Source organism: Notamacropus eugenii, chromosome 3 (genome assembly GCF_028372415.1).
Source record: "Notamacropus eugenii isolate mMacEug1 chromosome 3, mMacEug1.pri_v2, whole genome shotgun sequence".
NCBI lineage: Eukaryota > Metazoa > Chordata > Mammalia > Diprotodontia > Macropodidae > Notamacropus > Notamacropus eugenii.
The window spans coordinates 483,757,937-483,780,833 of NC_092874.1; the positions used below are offsets into that span (position 1 = coordinate 483,757,937).

General features: G+C 47.4%; 2 protein-coding genes across 2 annotated transcripts; one reads left to right on the plus strand and one right to left on the minus strand.

The window, feature by feature from the left end:
* Positions 1–385: 385 nt before the first annotated feature.
* PSMA2 (proteasome 20S subunit alpha 2) lies at positions 386–11,537 on the minus strand. Its single transcript, XM_072599118.1, has 8 exons — positions 11,337–11,537; positions 5,182–5,258; positions 4,450–4,582; positions 3,861–3,983; positions 3,098–3,179; positions 1,822–1,895; positions 764–821; positions 386–666 (listed from the first exon to the last, which is right to left on the minus strand). Exons 1-8 carry the CDS (start codon positions 11,375–11,377, stop codon positions 550–552), a joined length of 705 nt encoding a protein of 234 aa, XP_072455219.1. The 5' UTR covers positions 11,378–11,537; the 3' UTR covers positions 386–549.
* A 7-nt stretch (positions 11,538–11,544) lies between these two features.
* On the plus strand, positions 11,545–15,444 carry MRPL32 (mitochondrial ribosomal protein L32). Its single transcript, XM_072599119.1, has 3 exons — positions 11,545–11,784; positions 13,646–13,794; positions 15,132–15,444. Exons 1-3 carry the CDS (start codon positions 11,643–11,645, stop codon positions 15,384–15,386), a joined length of 546 nt encoding a protein of 181 aa, XP_072455220.1. The 5' UTR covers positions 11,545–11,642; the 3' UTR covers positions 15,387–15,444.
* Positions 15,445–22,897: the final 7,453 nt, after the last annotated feature.

Genomic DNA, 22,897 nt, shown 5'->3' on the forward strand with positions numbered 1-22,897 from the left:
CACCACTGGCCTTCCTGCCTGGTCATCTCCCTCAGTGGGCCTCGGGCCATCACCTGCCAACTCTGCAACACTGCCCTCTCCTACAAACACACTACCCCACCTGCCTGTCTGCCTCAGTCCATTCTCCCCATCTGTGCTTGGACGTCTCCTACCACTTCTGGGGGGCTATAACTGGTGTCATCTCTAGGCCTGCCTTCCGTTCTGTCCTGTTGAATCACAGTTGAGCTGCACCCCAAAAGCGAAGTCAATCTTTGGTCTCCCCACCCCCAAACACACACACATTATTAGGTGTCAAAAAGGAGGAGGACAGGCAGAGTGGGTCATGGTAGCCCTTTCCTTTCTCTTTGTTTACTCAAAACACTGAACAGTAGAAGGTCCCAACCAGCTGGATTGAGTAGTTTATTAGGATTTACACCTATCATTTTTAAAAACTTCAGTCCATTCAACTATGTAGAAATAAGTATGCAAAAAACAGAAAAACCAAAACATTTGGAAACATTCCAAATTGTTAAATCAATTGAAACTTCAGATGATTCAGTCACTGGAATATTATGCTATGGCAGCCAAGTAATCCTTGACTTCAGTGGGGGTGAGCCTCCTAAAACCTGACTCGTTGCAGATGCCAACTTCTATGTTGTCTTCTGTCATCTGCCCTTCAAAACTTTCCTGTGGAATAAAAAATAAACAAAAAAATCAATGCACAAGGCCCGTAATGAGGAACGAGACTGCTGCGCATTCACCACCTCCCTGGCTGCACATTCACCTTTAGTGTTAAGATGGCAGTATGAATGGCATCCTCCAGCTCCAGGTCTTCATTGTATCTAATTTAAGAAAATCAAAGAAGTTAAAACAGTGCTGGCCTCCTCACGTCTCCATGAACGTTAAAAGACAAAATCTTGGAATGAATTTTGGTAAGAAATGCCTCATTTTATAATTTACATCAAAGCAATGCTGCAAACTTTTGTCACCTTGTTACCAAGGTCAAAGTAATTTCCGACCATGTGACACCTGCCAGGATGAAATACCAGTCCCCCCTCCCCCCACAAGTGAGTTACAGATAAAAGTCTTGTGATGAACATTTTAATCTAATCAAGATATAAAACTATTATTATAAAAAAAGATTTCAGATTGAAAATAGTTGACTGCCAAATTTACGCTGAAGTGAATGATTTTTGTTCATAAAAAGAATTACGGTCTTTCTGAACTGAAGACAAAAAGGATGAAGAATAATTAAAGGGAGTGGTCTGTATTATTTGTGCCATTTTTAAAAAGTTAAAAGTCTTCAAATGGACATCCATGAGTTTCTCTGTAATGTAAATAAATGAAACCCATGTATAATCCTGGGGTTAAAGACACAAATATGATGGTGGTGCAGTGGACAGAGTGCAGGGCCAGAAGTCAGCAAGATCCAAGTTCAAATGTGGCCTCAGACACTCACTGGCTGTGTGACCTCCAGCAGTCGCCTTAGTGTCTCCAATGGTAAAATGGAGACAATGACAGTCCCCACCCCCCAGGAGAGGGCTGTCATGAGGATCCAATGAGCTGTAAAGCACTGTGCACAGTGCCTGGACACAGTGGGTGTTCACTAAATGCTTGCTCCCTTCCTTCCTTAGAGCATTACAGGCTCAAGTGGGTGGGGGTGAGAAGAGAGCCTGGAGAAGATGGTGGAAATGCACTGTTTCACCATCACAATCCAAAGTTAAAGCAGCCATAAAGAAATACAGCCTTGCACAGGTACCCCCTCCCGCCCCGCCCCCCCCCCCCCCCCCCCCCCCCCCCCCCCCCCCCCCCCCCCGTCGCCCTGACACAGAGCACACCCACCTTTTCTCAAGGAAAGTTTTCCCATTCACATAATTCTTCCCCATTGCTGTAGCTTTCCAAGCAAAGTAAGCTCCCTGGTCAGAAAGGGGAGTAAAAAATACATTTTTACATAAAAGAAATTTAAATCTACATAAAAGAAACCTTTGAAATGCAATCCAGAGAACATGACGAGTTGGCAGAATGCCCACAATTGCTTTAGACACCAGAAAGCTCATCACTCGTTTCTGTAACATAGTAAAGGGAGAAGAGGAGGGATAAAGGCCTAGAAGATGATCAAGAGGCCTCAAAGTGTGGCAGGCAGGGGGGCACTGGCCTTGGGGTCAGGAGGGTCTGAGTTCAAATCCAGTCTCTCACTCTTATTAGCCCTATGACCCCTGGCCACATCACTTCACCATATCTCTCTAGGCCTACCCCTTTAAGATCTTTTCAGGCCAATTAAATTCTAAGGGAAGAGACAGAGGATAATTTTCTGAGAAATATGCCAAAGTAATGGATCAGTTTAAGACCATGAAGGAAGGTTAAAATAATTGGAAATGCCTGGACCTAGAGAGAAAAAAATCCACTTCCATGTAAAGGACTCATGGAGACTTGGTCTCCCCAGAGAACCCAATAGCTGTTTTTCACTCTAATTCCAGAGCAGATGATGAACACGCATCCTTCCTCTAAGTGGAGAGGGGGATAGCAAAGAGCTGCTATGGGACAGATTTGCTCAAATGGAAGCACCAAGAGAGCTAGGGATCTGGAAGCTTTTCCTGAGTCTACTTCTTAGTGGTTATTCAGACCTGCACAAATCTGCCTGGATTCTAAGCCCTGGAAGAGTACGGAGTGGGATACAGCAGTAAGGGGCATCCAGCCTGGCACACAGAGGTCACTACTCTCAAGCCCCACCCTCCTCCTTGAGATGTTTCCTAAGGTGCTAAACCTCTTCAGGTCTGAGGACTGCCTGCTAAGGACCATTGCAGTCATCTCCAATTACGTCGAAGTAGATACAATTAAGAAACATGCAGAGGACCATCACACTGTGAAGGGTACAAATGAAAACAAGTGAATGGTAAGGGCTCATCATAAATCAATTGTATGCTGGGCTTGACAAGGCGGCTCAGCTCACAAAGACCTTGGGAGGGTAGCCAGACCAACAGGACAGGGAGCCTAAGAGAGATCACAGAGGTCATTCACGTCCCCAGGAGCTCGGGTCTTCAGAATCTCCTCCCACCATCCTTAACATGGTTATGAATTGCCCATTAAGTACATGTACACACAACAGTCTGATACTCACAGATGGATCAGACTGAAATAAATAAGGTCGGCCCTCGTTCCAACCACAAATGAGCAGCGATACTCCAAAGGGACGCACACCACTACGGAAAGAAAAAAGGAAAAATGTGTTGCTTGGATGACATCACTGGATGAAATGAGTACAAAAGTTATCCCATTAGCTTTCTAAAGACAGATGCTTGTCAGTCTTGAATGAGATTTTAGAATCATCAGCGATAATTTCATAAGTGTTCCCCTTTAAAAATAAACATTAAATCAATGTTCTGTGCTGAACTAGAAGGTACTGCACCATCTGTGCTCTTTTTTCCTCCAAATGAACGGGATTTAAAATCTGGGGTCAGCAGGAATGTAGCACAAGTTTCAGGGTCTTAAAAGGACAGCTTCAGCTCAATGCCAACGAGTAGACAGTGGTTCACACATCAGGCATAGGTGAAACAGTCCCTCTAGATACCATCTGGATCACACTTGACTGAGAATGTTGGGTTTAAGATTTTAGTGTGCTGTGCAAATAACTGTGTGTTTTTGAGGATCAATGGAAACTGTCCACAGATGATGGGCGGAAAACTCTGCAGCATTAGGAGCCCCTAACCAGCCAAGAGACCCAGAATTAGCAAAGAAATCTACATTTTCCCTAAATGGAACATATCTGATATTTCACTAAGAAGGTGATAAAGAAGTCCCAGTGAGGATCCTTACAGAGGCTGCTGCCCTTATTAAACAGAACATTTCCTTTGGATGAGTCTGCCTTCATCCAGTGCACTTACCCTGACTGGGTGTACTCCTGCATTACCGAAGCCACCCTCTGCACCAGCTGCGCTGTAGGGATGGGCTCATGGTACACCAGGTAGTACTGCTGTGCCAGCTTCCGAGCTCGATGAACCAGCACTCTGGCAAGTAGGAGGGAGAGAGTCAGCTCAGTATCCTAGGCAAGTCTCTTAGCTAGAGAGGTAGCAAGAAGGTGCTGGTCTGCTTTAGTCTAGGGAATTTCCCAATCCAGGAGTCCCCAGGATGATGACCTCACAGCTCTAGCTCCTACCCCTGTTGTAAAGAGGCGATGTTTCCAAGTGACTTGATGTTGGGATCACTTAGGATCTCTTTCCCAGTCCTGCCAAATGTGGGTTTATAAGGATATAAAGTGCCCTGACCCCAAGGCCCTCCATTACTAACCCTGAGAAGGAATGAGGTAGGAATGGAGGCTAGCTTTCCTTGCACCCTAACTTTGCCAACCTTGCCCTGCTTTCACCACAAACATTTCTACAATGCTTTCCTGTTAAAAGAGGTAATAAAAATGGGGTAGCCTTCCCATGTTACAGATATTCAGTCCCTACTACCACCACCATCCTGCCCCCAGACCTGTAGTCAGGGCCCATGCCACTGTAGACCAGGCCGATGTGCTTGGTGATTGGCTCCACCTTGTGGACACTCCTCTCATCATACAGGATAGATTTCTGCTTTTTCTCTGTTGCCAGCACCACACCGTTGGCAGCTGAAAGGAAAACGCTCCTCAGTGCTCAGCATTTAGAGACCTTGCTCCATTTGTCACAAATGAACACCTAACAGAATTTTTCTAGTTACTCAAGTCCCTTTCTCCCTTGGGTTACCATCTTTTCTTGCTACCTAAATTTTGCGAACTCTTCTGCTGGTTTCCCACACTCACTCCTCAAGCCTGCTGAATTCACTGGAAATTCCTACTATTTAAAATAGTCCTGGCATTCTGCCTTTTCAAAAACAAATTAGTGCTCAATTAAAATGAAATTTTAAGTCAACTACAGTCATTAAAACGAAAGGCAAATGCCCTCAGTAAAATGCATTATTTCACGTTCACTACTGTACATTCCAGAGAAGAACCAACTTACTTGGAAAACCAATGATGAGGCAGGAAGCACCCGAGGGCCCCCGAAGGGAAATGAAGGCACCACAGCCTGGTGCCAAGGCGGAGGAGGTCACACAGATTCAGATTCACGAGGAGCAATATCAGCCAAACACCATATCCCCAAGGAGTATCTGCTCCAAGTTTTAAAATATCTCTAATCACACCAATACAAGGGCCACCCATTAGTACCATCTGAAATGCAGCTCCATTACCTTTGATTCCAACAGAAGGGGCTCCTCCAGCTACCGCCGCCAACGCATACTCAATCTGAACAAGCTTCCCTGAAGGACTGGGAAGAAAAACAGACAGAGGTGCTCACTTGAGTCATTAGGAAGGTTCATTCTGCTACATGCACTCTGTGAGCCAGCCAAAATGATGCTTACTGTCATGTTAATGCTTAAAACAGATGAGTCCTTCAGAATGTTCATTACCATTGTAAGATTATTCAAAAAATCAATTTGTAAAACATTTGTAAGAAACTGCAGGCCTCGTACTTCTCAGTAATTTACCGATGTCCTAACACCTGATCACAATAAAACACCTGTCAGTGTGGGACCTGCTTCTCCAGGCCTGACCATCAACAACAAGGCTGCTGCCAGGGTCCTTCACTATATTCGTATATTCGTCCACTTCTGGCAGCCTCACTGCTGTTCCCTCTGACACTTGCCCTCCCAACCCTGCCCAGCACACATGGGCACATCTGATCAACTGCAAACCTCTCCATAGCATTTCAACAACCTATGAAACTGAAAAGTTTTTTAAATGTAAAAATCAAGTTATAAAGCCCATCTTATCTGGGGACCATGGGTCTACGAGCACCCAAGCCAGCTAGAGATGATCCATTTTTACAAAGTTACTACACCTGCCTATGGAATCATTTAATTTACCAACACAACTGTTGTGATATGCAAAAATGTATCAATAACTAACCTTGCAAAGTTACATTATGAACAAGCTCCTATTTCAATGGTGGTGATTACTGAGAGTAAACCCTTACAAAAGAGGTGACTTGGATCACCTCTCTCATCTGAGAGTTAACTTTTCATTTTAAGAAACCACTATAGCAACTAATCTAATAACTTAAAAACAAAAATTACTTCTAAGGTTCATAAGATGGAATTCACAAGCGTATTTTAAAGAGCGTCTCCTCATCAACTTTAGAGAGAAAATGACTGTATTGTTCTACTGAAGCCAGTAATGGAAAAGAGCTTTACAAATCTTGTTTTCACTCCAACAGCAATTACCTGCAAGCTCCGACAGAAAATGTAACTACCAAAACACCCAGGGAAAGTCATTTGCCAGAGAAACTATTTTGTTTCTCGATCCTAGTGATTTATAGTCAAATCCCACTACAAGGGCAGGGTGACAAGCTCTCCATGGAATTTATTACAATGTAGTATGTCACAATTACTCTGGAGCACCACGCACACAGTAGATGCTTCTAGGAAACTTAAACTTCAAAGCAAAACTCATAGACCTCCATGTGGCCTTCCTGGATCTTTCCCACTAGTTACTTTCCCCTCCCCGCCCCTCAAACAAACTAAGCACCTAGGGTTTACGGCGCTTCCCTTGCGCAGAGGAGATGCTTAATCAATGTCTGTTTAACGGAATTGTTAGGGCACTTCCTAACGATGACGGTGAAAACCAGTCAAACAGATAGATCTCTCTAACATTCATCTGGCCAAGTATATTTGTACCACATCGTTTTGCTGCTGCTCCTTATAAATCCCAGGAGCTGTTCAGCTCCAGGACTATGTAAATAACAAAGCTGGGCAGGAGACCCTGCGGGGACCCTGAACACTCAATCACCCTTAACTTTACTGTGCTTGCCTTTTCACCTATAAAACCAGGAAGAATTATTATCCTTACTATCTGGTTGGGTAATATCTCTCCCAGAGATACTAGGGTCCTCCCTGCTGCCTCCCCTACAAACAAGCCCTTCTCTCAATCCTTTAAATAACAAATAAACCAACCAGACTGGACCCTACCACCCCCTCAAGCTATCTTCCCATAACTCTCCTCCCCTTTTCAGACAAACTAGGAAAAAAACCATCTACACTAGCTGCCTCTACTTCCTCTCCTCTGATGCAACCACTTCCCAATCTCTTGCATTATGGCCTTCCACCTTGTCTTTGTTCTCTCCAGTGGTACCAATGATCACTCCAGTGCCAAATCTGACAGCCATTTCTCACCCTTGTCCTTGAATTCCACAGCATTTTACAGGTGACTGTCTGCTCTGGATTTTTTGTTACCTGCCCGCCCTTGTTTCTCTTCCTATCCCTCCAATTTCTCTTTTTCGGTCTCATTTGTTGGGGTCCCATCCCCATTCTGCCTTTTAACTGTGAATATAACCTGATATTTTGCCTGAGATTGGCTTCAATTTTCTCTATAGTTGTCTCAGTGATTTCATCAGCAACCATCAATTATCCCACTCCTTCCACATCTACACAGCCACACTTAAGCGTCTCTGCTAAGCTCCAGTTCCCTTTACCTAATGACTACTGGAAATTTAAAACTAGATGGTCTACAGTTATCTCAAGTCAGGGTGTGCAAAAACTGAATTCATTTTCTTTTCCTTCAAACCCAGCCCTCTTCTGAATTTCTCTATTACTGCCCAGGATTTCAAGATAGTATCTCCTGGTCCTCCTTCTACCTAGCTGATTCCTTCTGTCTCTTCTGCTGGATCCTTCTCCAGATCCCCGCCTCCAACCATGGGTGTCCCTAAGGGTTCTGTCCTGTGTCTTCTCTTCACCTGTTCTGCTATTTCAACAGCTCCCATGAACTTAATTACTACCTAACTCTATGCTGATGATTCTCAAATCTACCTTTCCTGCTCCAAACTCTGCTGACCTGCAGTCTCGTATCTTCAACTGCCTTTCAGACATCTTGAATGGCAGGTCCAGTAGACATCTTACTGTCCAAAAGTGAATTCATTTTCCTTTCCTCTAAACTCTTCCCACCTCCTAATTTCTCTATTACTGTTGAGGGTACCCCTATCTTCCATCACCATTCCTCCAGCCCCCCAGGCTTAAAACCTCCACCCACCCCCCAACCCCAGCCACTGCCAAGGTACATCGATTTCACCTTTGCAGCATCTCCTGAATGAGCCCTTTTTCTCTCCTCTGAAACTGCCCCTAGTCCTGGTCTGGTGCTGGCCCTCATCACCTCCCCCCGGACCACTGCTACAGCACACTGCTGGGTCTGCCTGCCCCAAGTCCATTTTCCATTGGCTACCAAAGCGATTTTCCTAAATCAAAGGTCTGACCATGTCACCTCCTCTCTCCATCCAATAAAGTCCAGTGGCTCCGTATGGCCTCCAGAAACAAATACACTCAGAGCCCTTTCCTACACTGTATTCTCCACTACATCCTCTTCAATTCAGCAACACTGGCCTCCTGGCTGTTCCATGAACAAAACCTCCATGTGTCTGCTCTGGTCATTCTCTCTGGCTGTCCCCCAGGCCTGGAATGCTTTCTCTCCTCCAATGACTGCCAAGCAGCCTGGCTTCCTTCAAGTCCCAAGTAAAAAGAAAATCTCATCTCCTATAGGAGGCCTTTCCCTTTTTAATTCCTTTCTATATATTCTGTTTGTACAGATGTGCTTGCTTGTTGTCTCCCTCCTCTGATTGTGAACCCCTTGAAGACTAACCCCAGCACTTACCACAGAGTACTGATTGTCACAGGTGTTATCACCCTTCAGGTTGCAGAGGTTTTCTAATCAGCTGTCATGCCTGACTTACCCTGCATATACAATCAAGTGCCAGATTCTGTGGAGCTGCTACACCCCACTCAGACTGCCACCACTGTATCTCCAGGCCTCCTCACCTCCTGCCTGGACTCCTGCCATAGCCTTCTTTAGAACACTCTCTCTCTGACTCACAGAATTTGAGGGTTGGAAGGGATCTCAAAGGTCACCTAGACTAACGCACACAACAACCTAGTCCAGGTTATAAAAGTATCTCCATTACACTTTATGACAATTTGTGGTCCCACTCCAATTCATTCTCCTAATGTACATTTCTAATCATGTCACTCTCCTAGTCAATCAAACACTGGAGCAGATATTTCTCCAAGCGCACACCTGAAATCATTTTACAATGCTATTTTCCTACTAAAATACTTCCTTTTCCAACTATCTGGGTGAGGCTGGATTTCCTTCATATACTTCAATTAAAATAACATCAAAATTGACTAAATACAAAAGCAAATATAAGAATCATTCTATCTACTATTAAGCTAAATATTAAAGAAATTTGCAAAAATATGTAAAACAATGCCACTCTTCTGACTTTGTTTTGGGGAGGGGTTGGAAAATATAATAAATTTTAATTTGTTGTTCAATGGTGTCCCACTCTTAGTGACTCCATTTGGGGTTTTCTTGGTAGAGATACGAAGTGGTTTGCCATTTCCTTCTCCAGCTCATTTTACAGATGAGCAAACGGAGGCAAACAGGAGTAAGTGACTTGCCCTGGGTCACGCAGCTAGTAAGTGTCTGAGGCTGGATTTGAACTCAGAAAGATGAGTCTCCTCGACTTCAGGCTCAACACTCTATCCACTTGGCCACCTGGTTTATTATTACTTAAAAATAATTTTAAAAATGTTATCATGTTCAATTTCTAACATGATAAATACCTTTATTAGATAACGTAAATATCCCTAAATATAATTCACATAATAAGCAAATGCTCTTTGGGATCCTCCATGTCCCATCACGGGGTCCTTATTCATTTTTAAGACCATAAAATAGTCGTGAGAGCAAAACGTTTGAGAACTGCTGACCTATAGGATCAAATACAAACTTGTCTGCCTAACAATTGCCTACAAGTCCTTCACCACCTGGTCCTAATCTTTTCCATTCTCCGTATTCTTCTTCTACAGTTCAGCCCAAATTGGTCTTTGTGTTGTTTCCAAAATATCCCATTCCATTTTTCCATCTCTGTGCAATACTCCATGTGTACAGGGCACACCCTTCTCATCTCTGTCTCCTGGAATCCCAATTTTATTTCAAAGCGCACTCAAACACAACATGAGGCTCTTCCCTGTCCTCTCAGGTGCCTCACCTAAAAAAAACATTACTCTGTATTTACTTTCTGTCTATTTTGAAATGCACTCACACAGGACCACGCTGTCTTGACACCTGCTGGACTGAGTCTGTTTCATTTCTGGCCTGGCACAGTGACTGGCACACAGTAGTGACAACTTAAGACATGATCACGTATCATGAAAAGGCTGCATAAACGGAATGTCTCAGAAATGTCTGGGGGCGGGAGGCCTCATTTTATCCAGAAAGATTTTCTTAAAAAGTGAGATGATCCAGAAAAAGGACTGATGGACTCTGAATGCAGATCCAAGCCCACACTTTCACTGCTATTTTTCATTTTTCTCCCTTTTATTCTGTTTCTTCTTTCACATTTGACTAATGTGGAAATACAACATGTAAAAAAAAGAACGCTGGAAATTGTCTTTACGTGCAATATAATAACAAAGTGGTATCTGTGTGAAAAGTCAATTTTGTAACTCAAGCAGTAAATGCATTTCGTCTCTACGAAGATATTTAGTTATCACCTAATTTCCTAAACGGAGCCCAAGGAGCTGAGTCCTAACGTAGGACTTTCAGCGAACGATCTCTCCTTCTTAAGCGTTTACTGCGGGTCAGGACCCAGGCCCGGTGCTGATTCTTCCCCTAAAAGGACCGGCTGGGACTGGACGGGGGGTTAACCGTGGCCGTCCTCAGAGACCCCCGGGCAGTCGGGGACGTCAGGCCCTAAAAGCACACGAGGCACAGGCCCGCAAAGCGGAGGCCCCTTCCACGCTCCCCATCCCGGCTCGCAGAGCCCCGGCAGCCCCGGTGAATGCCCCGGCCAGGCGCGGATGCGGCCCCTCACCGTCCGCAGAAGGGAAGCCCCGGGCTCGCCAGCTACCCCGGTGAGCGTCCCGGACGCGGCCCTGCTGCCTCAGTTTCCCCATCCGCTAAAGGCTACCCACGGCCACACCCGGGCCTGCGCGGAGGCTCCGTGGGGGGCACCGGGGGCGATCCGCAGGAGGGGGCCCCCAACACCTGCCCCGGGGCCGCCTGCCCCGCACCGTCGGGGCTAGGACGAGGCCAGGGAGGCCCGGGCAGAATTCGCAGCCGGCTCCCGAGAGGGCGCGGGCGGGCGCGGAAGGGAAAGCGAAAGCGCCGGCCGCGAGACCCAGACCTGACGGGGCTCACGGTGACTAGGCACGACCGCCCCCGCACCGGCCCGGTCCACGTCCTGGCCCCGGTCCCAGCTCCGGCTCCCAAGGCAGCTCCGCGTCCCCGGCCCCCGGCCTCCAGTGGGCTGACCGCCTCAGGCCCCCACCGGCCGGGTCAGCTCGGCCGCCCCTACCTGAAAGTGGTCAACGAGAAGCTGTAGCCGCGCTCCGCCATCTTCCCCCGCTGCAGCCGGACCGAGGCGCTGCGCCTGCGCACGACGCTCCGGCCCGGCCCCGCTTCCGCCCGCGCACCGGTTCTTCATTGGTGGCCTTCGTCGCGGTCGTGAAGCATCCCGGGACTTGTAGTCCACGAGGAGGGTGGGCGGGAGGGTAAAGAGGCCTCGCTTTCCCAAGTCCCCGCGCGCGGGCCCTCCTACAGGAAGCCAGGCCTCCGTCGCTGTCCAGCGGGCTCGCTCTTCCCTTCCTTTCCCGCGAGGGCCATGGCCCAGGCCTTGGCGTGCCTGCGGGTGACCCTGCCATCATGGCCGGCGGCTGCCGCGCGCCTGCTACAAAACTGCTGGGCCCGGGTGGAGAAGGCCCTTCCCTCGGACCTCTCTGCCGGCTTCCCGGGCCCTTCCTGGGGTAGGTCCTGGTGGGGAAGCCGGGGAGGCGGGCTCGGGGACGCGCTCGTCGCACGGGGCGGGGACGCGCACGTAAGCCGGTGCGGGCGGGAGCGCGCAACGGAGAATCGTGTGGGACGCCACGCGCGCAGAAGCGGAAGGTGTTGCGGACGAAGGGAGAACACGAGGGCGCGCACAGAGCATGCGTGTCTTCCTCAGGTTTCCGCAGACATTCTTCCCAGCCTCCCCCGCGGCGCCCGAGCCCACGTGGTCTGCTGACCCCAGCGCCCCGACCCCATTTTCCTAACTACTCGGGGAAGTGCTTTAACCCTAAGGCCCCTGAGGCACCCTGCGCCTCCGAGTCATTATGAGGCCCTTCCTCGGGGCCGTTTTCTTCCGCTTTCCTGACCTTTGAACCGTGGAAGATCATTCCGTTACCCCTCCTCTGCCTGGCAGCACCTAGCCCGGGCTCAAGACCCAGTGGGGGTGCAAAAGACGACCCCAAAACATTCCTTAGGGTGGGGGATGGGTGTCCGACACTCAGGGAGGTGCCGCTTCCGGCAGCGGCCTTGGGAGGGCCGTGAATGCCAGGGCCGGCCTCCCTTCTGGGCCTCGGCCCGGCCCTAGGCCTCCCTTCTGGGCCTCGGCCCGGCCCTAGGCCTCCCTTCTGGGCCTCCCCCGGCCCTAGGCCTCCCTTCTGGGCCTCGGCCCGGCCCTAGGCCTCCCTTCTGGGCCTCCCCCGGCCCTAGGCCTCCCTTCTGGGCCTCCCCCGGCCCTAGGCCTCCCTTCTGGGCCTCCCCCGGCCCTAGGCCTCCCTTCTGGGCCTCCCCTAGGCCTCCCTTCTGGGCCTCGCCCCGGCCCTAGGCCTCCCTTCTGGGCCTCCCCCGGCCCTAGGCCTCCCTTCTGGGCCTCCCCTAGGCCTCCCTTCTGGGCCTCCCCCGGCCCTAGGCCTCCCTTCTGGGCCTCCCCCGGCCCTAGGCCTCCCTTCTGGGCCTCCCCTAGGCCTCCCTTCTGGGCCTCGCCCGGCCCTAGGCCTCCGAGGGTCTCCGCCGGCCAGGCCTCCCCCTGCCTCGGCCTTTTACCTGGGCCCCCGAGATCCTCGGGAGTCCCCCCAGGCCGGGGCTGCTTTCTGCCCTAGCCCCGCCCCCGCCCCGGCGCCCCCGCTGTATCACCGAGCCGGTTCGGATCCCCCTGGGGGACTGCCTGCCGTGGTGACGGTCAGACGTTCGTGGGACCCTGGGCTGGTCACGTCACCTTGGGCGCCTCCGCTCCCGCCACCCGAAATGTGGGTGTTAGCCGCGCCTGCCCCGCAGGGCTGTGCCGCGCGGGGGCCCCTCCAGCTCCGGGGCCTGCTGGCCGTCCTCCCGGAGTCCGCTCACGCGTGGGGTCCTCGGGGTCCGCACGCTGTGTCCTCGGAGCCAGTTAATGCGGGGGGTGGGTTGTCGCCATCTCCTCAGTGCCGCCCTGGCAGGAAGTTCACCCCGAACGGACCAAGGGAGCGTTTGGGGGCCCCCGGTCCGTGGGCTCGGTCTTGGGTGCCCGTGATGTCGCCGATGTGCCACCCTCTGCTGGTTGCTCGGTGCCACGCCGCCCCAGGCTAGGCCTGTGCCCCCCTCTCCCGGCCCAGCCTCCGCCCACAGACAACCCGGTTCCGACCGTGGTGCCGGGTGAGGGTTCGAGGCGGTCCCGCCTCAGTCCCTGCTCCGTCTCCTCTGGCCCGCTGGGCCCGTTAGCGGAGTTCCAGACAAGGCCCCCGGCTGCCGTGGGGGGGCTTCTCCCCCAGCTGGAGCTGTGCCCGGGGGCAGATGCCAGCAGGGTCACCCCGCGTCGGGAAGGGCTGGGCCGAAGGCGGGCGCTGAACCACCCTGTGCTGGGTTTTCCAGGACCAGCACTGGCGGGGCAGGGCCCGGCTGCCCCCGATGCCAGCGGGGTGGCAGATGGCCTTGTGTGGATGGCGGCCCCCAAGAACAGACGCACGGTGGAAGTGAATCGCTGCAGAAGGAGGAATCCCCAGAAGATGGTCAAAGTCAAGGTAAGGCGGCTGTCCCCCGAGCCTGTGCCCGTGCCTGCGGGGTGCCCGCTGGTGCCCGGGAAGGGGGCGGGTGGGACTTTGACCTGAGAGGGTGGGGTGTCTGGGGTGGGCCGGGAGGTCTTTAAGTCTGTGTTGGAAGCCCTCCCTAAGGCTCTGCCAGCATCAAGACAACGTAACTGTGCCCACGGACGCCCGAGTCCCAGAGTTGGAGGGGGTGGCAGGGGTCATCCTGCCCCCTGGGATAGCCCTTCCTCCCACTTGGGGTGCGGCTCCTGGCAGGAAAGGAGCCTTCACATACTTGGGGGTGGGGCTCCTGCCCCCCCCCCCCACTTGAGGCCCCCAGACCTGAATTCTAGATGTGGTTGCAGCCCCACGGCAGGATCATCACCCCCCTGGCCCTCTGACGGTCTGTGGGTGGGCACAGGGGTGACCCGTCCAGTGGGTCTGGGCATGTGTACAATGGCAGATTGTGGGGGGGAGGAGATACTCCCCAAAGGAGTCTGGGATGGAGGCGGCCGTGCTGCCCACATCTGTCTCCTGGCTGCAGGAGGCATCCCCAAGCTGCAGGCTTCCTGCTCCCCGTTCTCCTTTTTCTCCTCTTGAAGCTCTCTGTCCTGTCCACAAAAGGTCAGCCCCATGCCTCATATCTCTTAGCCAGAACAGGGAAAAGAGAAGCCAACCCTGCTCATTCCCATGGCCCTCCTCTGCAGCTCCAGCCCCGAGCCTGACCACCCTTGCCAGGGCCATCCTCACCAGCTGTTCCCTTCCACATACTTTGAGATCTAGAGCCTCTGGCCTCCTGGGTGTTTGTGAACAAGACCCTCCTCCTCCTAAGGCTGAGCCTTTGCCTTGCCCTGGCCTGGGAGCCCTCCTTCCCTATCGCCACATCTGGGCTTCCTTCAGGTCTCAGCGATGGTCCCACCTTCTGCAGAAAGCCTTCTACCACCTCCCCCAGCGGATGGGCTGTATCTTGTTTGTGGGTTGTGGAGGTCCCTAAGGGCAGAACCAGGGTTTCCCTTCCTTTGTACCTCCAGCCCTTAGTGCACTGCATGGCACATGGTAGCGCCCTTAATGCAAGCTAGATTACTGGCAGGATGTTCTGTTTAGTTAGCAAGGGAGACAAGTCATGTGCAAGGCTGTGCATTTCTCTCCCTGGTTTGTGCCATCTGCTGCATGGTCAACAGTATGAGCAGGGGAATTGCTGGAGGTATTTGGAATTTACATTCTGTCTTCTATAACACTCCCCCTGAACTTGTGAGTGCTAGGAAATGCCATTTTCTTAAAATACAGTTTTTTAATCATTTTTTGGGGGGTTTGTTTGGGTTTCCTTTTTTTAGAATAACATAGATGTGTGCCCTGAATGTGGCCATCTGAAACAAAAGCATGTCCTTTGTGGTTATTGCTACAAGAAAGTTCGCGAAGAGACTGCCCAAATCAGGAGGCAGATAGGAAAGCAAGAGGGGGGGCCTTTTAAGGCTCCCACCATTGAGACTGTGGTATTATACCAAGAAGAAGTTGCCTCGGCAGAAGATCAAGGCAAGAGAATTATTGAGCGAGACAGGAAGCGACCGTCCTGGTTCACCAGGGATTGATGCTGCCAATGTGGTCAAAGAGGATCATTCCTTTGACATTAAAACATGACTCTGGGAACTTGGGCTGTGTTGTCTTTTTTTCCTTCTTTCTATGTGGGATTCCAGGGAAATGCCCTTCAGAGGCAGCATTGCCTAGTGGGTAGGGCATTGGGCTGGAAGCCAGGAAAGCCCAGGTTCAGACTTCAGCTCAGGTGACTCAGGCAAGTCACCCAGTTTCTGCACCTTGGCTTCATCATCTGTAAAATTAAGGGATTGGACTCAGTAACTTCTCAGGTTCTTTCACTCCAAATCTGCCTCTGTTAGTGTACCTTGTCCCTGGAATCGCTTCTGACGGTAAATAGGACATGCTCTAACACAGAACTGACAGCCTAACATCAGGAAATGCCGACATTTGTAAGTGTCTGCCATCTTTGGGGAAAATGTTTATTTTGTTGATTATAAAATTTTTAAAAATTTATTTAAAAATTTATAAATTTATTAAAAATATTTAAAACATTAAAAAAATTTAAGTTAAAATCAGTGATAAATGGGGAAATTTTAATTTTGTTAAGATTCTTTTTTGGAACTTCAGTCACTTTTACATAATAAAGCCTATGTCTTCACCCAAGTAGCTAATAATCTGATGCGGTCGCCCCTATAGATGTGGATCAGGTTTGCAGTGCAGTTGTGACTTCTTAATCAGTATGCAGTGTATCACCTCCAGGCCCTGGCCAAGGTTCAGGTTCTAGAGCAGAAAAGGAGAAGCTTAGACTCTGAAACTTGAAAACTGTCCCAGAACAGTCACCTGAGATTTCACTTCTTCATTCCTTGCTGAAAAAATATCCCTGAGGGCTGCAGCTCTGACATTTAGAGAAGTGACATCTGCCAAATAGGATAATATCTGTCTGCCTTCTGAGCTGAGGGCCTAGACCATCATCTTCATTTTACACGCAAGAAAATGGGTATGGAAATTTTAAGGAATTTAGTGAGGATACTAAGTCGTGCCAAGGGGAATTTGTACCCAGGGCCTTAGACTCCTGCACCTTTCCCACCTCTCTGCTCTCTTGCTGCTTGGTAGAATTTGGGGAATGCTATAGAAAAGGTTCATTTATGTTTATCTGATGCATTTGGAGAATGTGCTGAGGTACGGCCTGGATGGATGACTAGTTGACCCACTGTTATGTGGGGCCTGGAAGGTTGACCAAGCACTTTCCTGTTCTCATCTCACCTCCACAACAACCATGTTAAGTGGGTACTGTTATTACCCCCATCTTAACATTCAGGTGAATAAACTGCCCGGTGTCACAGCCAGTAAGTGAGAGAGGGTTTGAACTTGGTTCTTCTTGACTCCAGATCCAACACTATCCATTGGACTACCCAAGTGTCTACAAAACCATGAAGAAGGCAGGTGACCCAAAGATAGGGAAAGAGCTAACAAGACTTTGGGTGACAAGATCAGGAGGATCTCAACAAGCTGAAAGATCGGACTGGAGTTCATAATAACAACAGGAAATGAATAGAAGTCAATGTGGCATCTTACCCTTTGCCTCAAAAAGCTGACCAATAAATCAGTGAAAGTATTTATTAAGCATTGACTGCGTGCCGGTTGTCACAAAGATCTGGGGATTTTGAAGACTGTACATTCAGTATGAGTCAATAAGGGTAGCCCACAGTGGTAACACCATCTTGAACGACCATAAGGGAGCGGTCCCAGGAATAAGGAAGAGGCAGTCCCTCTGTCCTCAGCCTTCACTAAGTCAGATCTGGAAGACAGTTCTAGGCATCACGTTTTAGAAGACAAGTTCACAGTGGTAGGCAGTGAGTCTGTGCTGAGAGAGGAGAGCCAGTCATTTCAAAGACAAATGGAAGACATGTTGATTGTCTTCAAACTCTCACATGGGGAAGGGATAGGCATTCAGTTTGTCCTCAGTGCCCAGGATCAGAAGCTATAAAGGAAATAGCCAGTGGGAACATTGAGGCTTGAAGTCAGGAAAATGCCCCAACAACAAGAGCTTCCTCCAACTGAAAGGCATCAGGGAAAGCTGTGTGACCCCTATGCTTGGAGGTCAGGCAGCTGAGCTCCAGTGACTGCTCATCAGCAGGGTCATACGCAATGGTGAAGCTTTGATTTTGATGGCTTCTGAGTTTTCTCCTGAATTGTATTCTGCCACTTAGCCACTGTCCCACATGAGGTGATCCTAGAACTGGGTCTTCTCATGGAGCTACTTGAGCAATCTGTCGACTTGGGTGAGCTGTCATCCCAGGTTCAAGACTTGAACACTGGTACTGCTGTTGTTCTCTGCCCTCCCCTGATGGGTTGGGGGGAGCATTTCTAAAGGTTCTCCCAGCTCAGGGTCCATGAACCCAGGGCTATGTTTCTGATCAGAAAGGATCAAAGGGAGGTCAGGAAACCCAGGACTTTATGGCATCTCAGTGTTGATTTCCCAGGACCTCAGACATTGCAGGTGCTTTAAAAAGGTCGTTGATTTAATGTTGTGCCCCTGAGGATCCCAATTGGTTAACAGACCATGTGGTTTGTCAGGCACTATGCAACATACAGGTTAAACTTTGTTCTCACTTTCAAAGAGTTTCCAGCTAAAGGCAATAAGCTGATGGTTTCACTTTTTAATGTACGTAGCAAAAATATTAAAATCCTGTTCGGACAAGTTCTGTGACCTAATTTTTCCCCTGAACTCTTACACTCACATCCACTTGCCTTCTAAGTGTCACCTGGATGTTACACCAATGCCTTCTCCTAAACATGTCCAAAACTCAAGCTCCTTTCTACTCTCCCCATGCTGGGCCTTCTTCATAACTTCCCTATTTCTGCTGGTGCCCTCACTGGCCAGAAAGTCAACCTCCAGCACTTTCACTCCCCACATCATATCAGTTTTAATTCTACCTCTGCATTCTCTCTGATTCCAACCCCCCCCCCAACCCACACACTGCTTCCCCCGCTTTTCTGGACTACTAGCTTCCCAGTTGGTTTCCCATCTCCCTATTCTTCAACACATCCTTCACTTACTCTTCCTAATGTCCTGACCAGTGTGACTCCCTTACTGAAAGGAAGGGAGGGAGGGAGCGAGGGAAGGAAGGAAGGGAAGGAAGGAAGAAAAAGAAAGAAGGAAAGAAATATCTTCCATGGCTTCCTTTTAGCTCTGGATAAAAACTCCATAGCCTACCTAGCTTGTAAGGCCCCCCAAATCTGCTCTTGCCCTAACGCTCTTCTACAGGCACACTGATCCATTACCTGCTCAATGTTCTAGCCACACTAGACTGGGAATTGTTTCCTGAGCTTGGCAGATGCCACCTTGTCCCCACATTTGTACAAGGTCATTCCTCATGCCACAGTGGGCTCCTGCTTCATTGCCTCAGTCTAAAGTCTCCTCTTCACTGGAACTCAACTCAAGCACTCACCTCATCCCCTGCCCCAAAAGAGAGATTACTTGAGTAGTTGTCTGGGTCCCCTTCTACTGATGTTAGACTCCATCTTGTATTATACTTACTGTCCACACACCATGCCCTTCCTAGTACAAGGGGAACTCCATGAAGGCAGTTTCACCGAGGTCGATCAAACTACTTTTGATAGTGGATCAGAAAATCAGAGCTTTGAGTAGGATGGAACCTGCATAGCCCAGGTCCTGCCTGGCATGTAGAAAGCACCTGTCCAGCCCCACCATTTTGTGAAAGAAACAGGCTTAGAGAGGAGAACTCACCTGGCCAGGGGCTCATGGTGTCATGAGTGGCAGACCCTGGATGTGGACCAGGTGTTTGTTGAACTGAACTGGAGCTAAGGAAAATATACGGAATTTTAACAAACATTTTTGGAAGTCTGTGTTGATGCTTTTGTTTGGCAAGCCCGTAGATGGGGCTGGCAGCTTTGTTCATGGGTTTTAAAACAGATTCCTTCTTCCGTAAGGTGTCTTCATGAAGCTTCCAAACGTAATGCTTCACCTGGCTCATGGTTTTCCAGGTGCCATCTCCTTGATTACATTGGAAAGAAATGGGGCAATGTGTTTCCAGCACATAAAAAGAGATTAAAAACACACATCTATATAAAATTCCCATTTCATACCTACAGTCTTCACATTGAATTTGATTTTCATTCTCTACTGGGACCTTTCTATGCCAAACAGTGAGTTTCTTTGATAATGAGACCCAGAAAGTGAAATAAAATTGTAATCCAAAAATAAATAGTCAGAAATGGCTTGGTTCCCTCTAGCACGCTCTTTTCTGCCTGAATGACATGGAGCTGAACCTTTTATGTACTTAACTAAACATTGGGACATGAAGGGTTAGCTAGGGTCTTGGGTGTAAGTCTGAGGTCCTAGCATCCATGCCTGCTGTGTGCTGCTGGCTTCCAGAAGATGGTGGCAAAAAAAGATACCTGAAAGAAACAATAGGGAATCATTAACTTTAAAAGAATAGATCTCTCTTTCTGAAGAGAGAAGCTCAAAAGAGAGAACAGAAGACTGGATACTACTTAGCCTTGAAGACTCCAGCTTCTGGCAGAGCGTCCAGCATAGAGGAGGCATTGCTTTACTTGCTGGATTAATTGAGTGCTCAGTGGCAGCTCTCAAGGAGCTATGTGGGACTGGGCACAAATTGGTGCCCTGGGTTAAAAAGACCACATCATCATCATCGCCTCATCATTTTTGCATGTGATAATGGTAGTCTAGGGTGCAAAACTAAGCAGTATTTAATAATGCCCCACTTCATCATGAATGCATGGTTAAAAACGCTTACCCTATTCTGGTATTCAAGTATTCTTTATAAAAGGCACTATTTTCAAGGGATGTAAGTGCAAGATTATGTAAGAGTTGTCCATGTTACCAAACAGGGATTGCCTTGAAGAAGGAACAACCAGAGATGACATGCATTTTGTTCCTAAGGCTTGTCATAACTGGGTCAGCTGGAGTCCAATATCTAAGGAGAGGAATATCTTTGAAAATCAAAATTATCTTTATTCAAAGTGCTTGAGATAATTCTCTCTCCGTAATGAGCCCATGAGATTTTTATCTTTTGGCTGGGGGAGGGCAATCTCTATGAGAATATAGATGAAAGAATGTAAAGTTTAAATAGTAAACTTAACTCAAAGGACTTATATTGTTGATGGCAGCCCAAGACAGCACACCACTTTAAAAAAAAGATTTTTAATAGTATTTTTCTCTTTTCTAATTACATGTAAAGACAAAATTTAACATTAATTTTAAAATTGGACTTCCAAATTTTCTCCATCCCTCTTTCACTTTTCCTTTTGCTAAGGCAGTAAGCAATTAAATATAGGTTATATACGTGCAAGCATGTCAAATATATTTACATATTAGCCATGTTGTGAAAGAAGAAATGGATCTAAAGAAAAAAAAAACATGAAAAAAATAAAGTGAAAAATAACATGCTTAGATCTGCATTCAGACTCCACCTTTCTCAGGATGTGAGTAGCATTTTTCCTCATGAGACCTTTGGAATTGTCTTGAATTACAATATTGCTGGGAATAGCAAGTCATTCACAGCTGATCATTGTATGTCACTGTTACTGTGTACACATTGTTCTCCTGGTTCTACAACTTTTGGTAAAATTATAGCTTTTCTTACTTTTTTTCTTTCTCTTCTCTGATTGTCTTCCACTCTCTCTTTCTTCCCACCTTTTTTTTTTCATTCCAGCCAGTATTTTTCCTTCCTTTCTTTCTTCCCTTCCTTCTTTTTTGGTACTTAAAAAATATTTTTCCAATTATATGCAAACTTTTTGACATTATTTTTAAAATTTTTGAGTTCCAAATTCCCTCTTTCCACTGTCCTCTCATTGAAAAGGCAAACAATTTGATATAGGCTATACATATGAAATCATGCAAAACAATTGCATATTAGATATGTTGTAAAAGAAAACAGAGACCGAAAACAAAACAAGAAAAGTAAAGAAAGTTTAAAAAAAAGGCATGTTTCAGTCTGCAGTCAGACTCCATCAGTTCTTTCTCTGGAGATGGAGAGCATTTTTCCTCATGAGTCCTTTGGAATTGTCTGAGATCATTGAATTGCTGAGAAGAGCTGAGTGATTCACAGTTAAACACCTTCCCATATTGCTGTGACTGTATACAACGTTCTCCTGGCTCTGCTCACTTCACTTTGTATCAGTTCATATAAGTCTTTCCAGGTTTTGCCGAAATCTTCCTGTTCATCACTTATAGTATTCCATCACAATCATACGTTGTTCAGACATTCCTCAGTTGTTGGGCTATCCCCTCAATTTCCAATTCTTTGCTATCACAAAAAGACTGTTACACATATTTTTGTACATAGAGGTCCTTTTCCTTTTTTTCTTCTTGGGATACAGACCTAGTACTGGGATTGCTGGGTATGCATAGTTTTGTATATAGTCCTTTGAACATAGTTCCAAATTGCCCTCCAGAATGGTTGAATCAGTTCATGATGCCATTAACAGTGAATGTGTCCCAATTTTCTCATGTCCCCACCAGCATTTGTCATTTTCCTTTTCTATCATGTTAGCCAGATCTGATGGGTGTGAAGTGGTATCTCTGAGTTGTTTAAACTGGCATTTCTCTCATTAATAGTGATTTAGAGCATTTTATGCAACTTGATAGCTTGACTGCCTGTTCATGCCCTTTGATCAATTGGGGAATGGCCTTATTTTTATAAATGTGGTTCATTTTCCTTATATATTTGAAAAACGAGGCCTTTATCAGAGAAATTTTCTGTACTTCCCCCTCCCAGTTTCCTACTTTCCTTTTAAATTTAGTTGCATTAGTTTTATTTCTGTAAAACCTTTTTAATTTCATGTAATAAAAATTACCCATTTTGTTTCTTGCAATCCTATCTCTTGTTTAGTCATAAACTCTTCCTTTATCCATAGCTCTGGCAGCTACATTTTCCCATGCTTTCCTAATTTACTTATGATATCATTCTTTATGTGTAAATCATCTGGAATATGGTGTGAGATGTTGGTCTATGTCTAATTTCTGCCAAACTACTTCCCAGTTTTCCCAGCAATTTTTATCAAATAGTGACCTTTTTAACACTAAATTTCTGTGGTTATTTACTAATGTGTATCATACCTAATCTGTTTCACTGATACACTACTTTATTTTTTTGGCCAGTTCCAGACCTTTTTGAATGATCACCACTTTGTAATATAGTTTGAACTCTGATACTGCTAGAATGCCTTCCTTCATTTTTTTCTTCTTGATGAATTTTAATTTTTCTAGATCTCTAAAATAATTCTTTCATAGTTTGATTGACATAGCACTGAAGAAGTAAATCAATTCAAATAGAATTGCGATTTTTGTTATATTGACTCAGCCTAGAGCAGTGAATATTTCTTTAGTTGTTTAAATTTGTCTTAATTTGTGTGAAAGCATTTTGTGATCATCTTCATATATTGCCTGGGTTTGTCTTGGCAGGTAAACTCCCAAGTATTTTATATTGTCTGTAGTTATTTTAAATGGAATTTCTTTTTTTTAAAAAATCTCTTCCTGCTGGGTTTTGTTGGCAGTACATAGAAATTTGGTGATTTACAT

Bases quoted from the DNA above. Each gene is read 5' to 3' on its own strand.
- PSMA2 (XM_072599118.1), bottom strand. From the start codon at position 11,377: ATGGCGGAGCGCGGCTACAGCTTCTCGTTGACCACTTTCAG. The intron at 1,896-3,097 runs GTGAGTATCAGA...CTTTCTGACCAG, and splicing joins TATTTCAGTCTGATCCATCT to GGAGCTTACTTTGCTTGGAA. The intron at 822-1,821 runs GTGGGTGTGCTC...TTCTTAAATTAG, and splicing joins AAAACTTTCCTTGAGAAAAG to ATACAATGAAGACCTGGAGC.
- MRPL32 (XM_072599119.1), top strand. From the start codon at position 11,643: ATGGCCCAGGCCTTGGCGTGCCTGCGGGTGACCCTGCCATCATGGCCG. The intron at 11,785-13,645 runs GTAGGTCCTGGT...TGGGTTTTCCAG, and splicing joins CTTCCCGGGCCCTTCCTGGG to GACCAGCACTGGCGGGGCAG. The intron at 13,795-15,131 runs GTAAGGCGGCTG...TCCTTTTTTTAG, and splicing joins AGAAGATGGTCAAAGTCAAG to AATAACATAGATGTGTGCCC.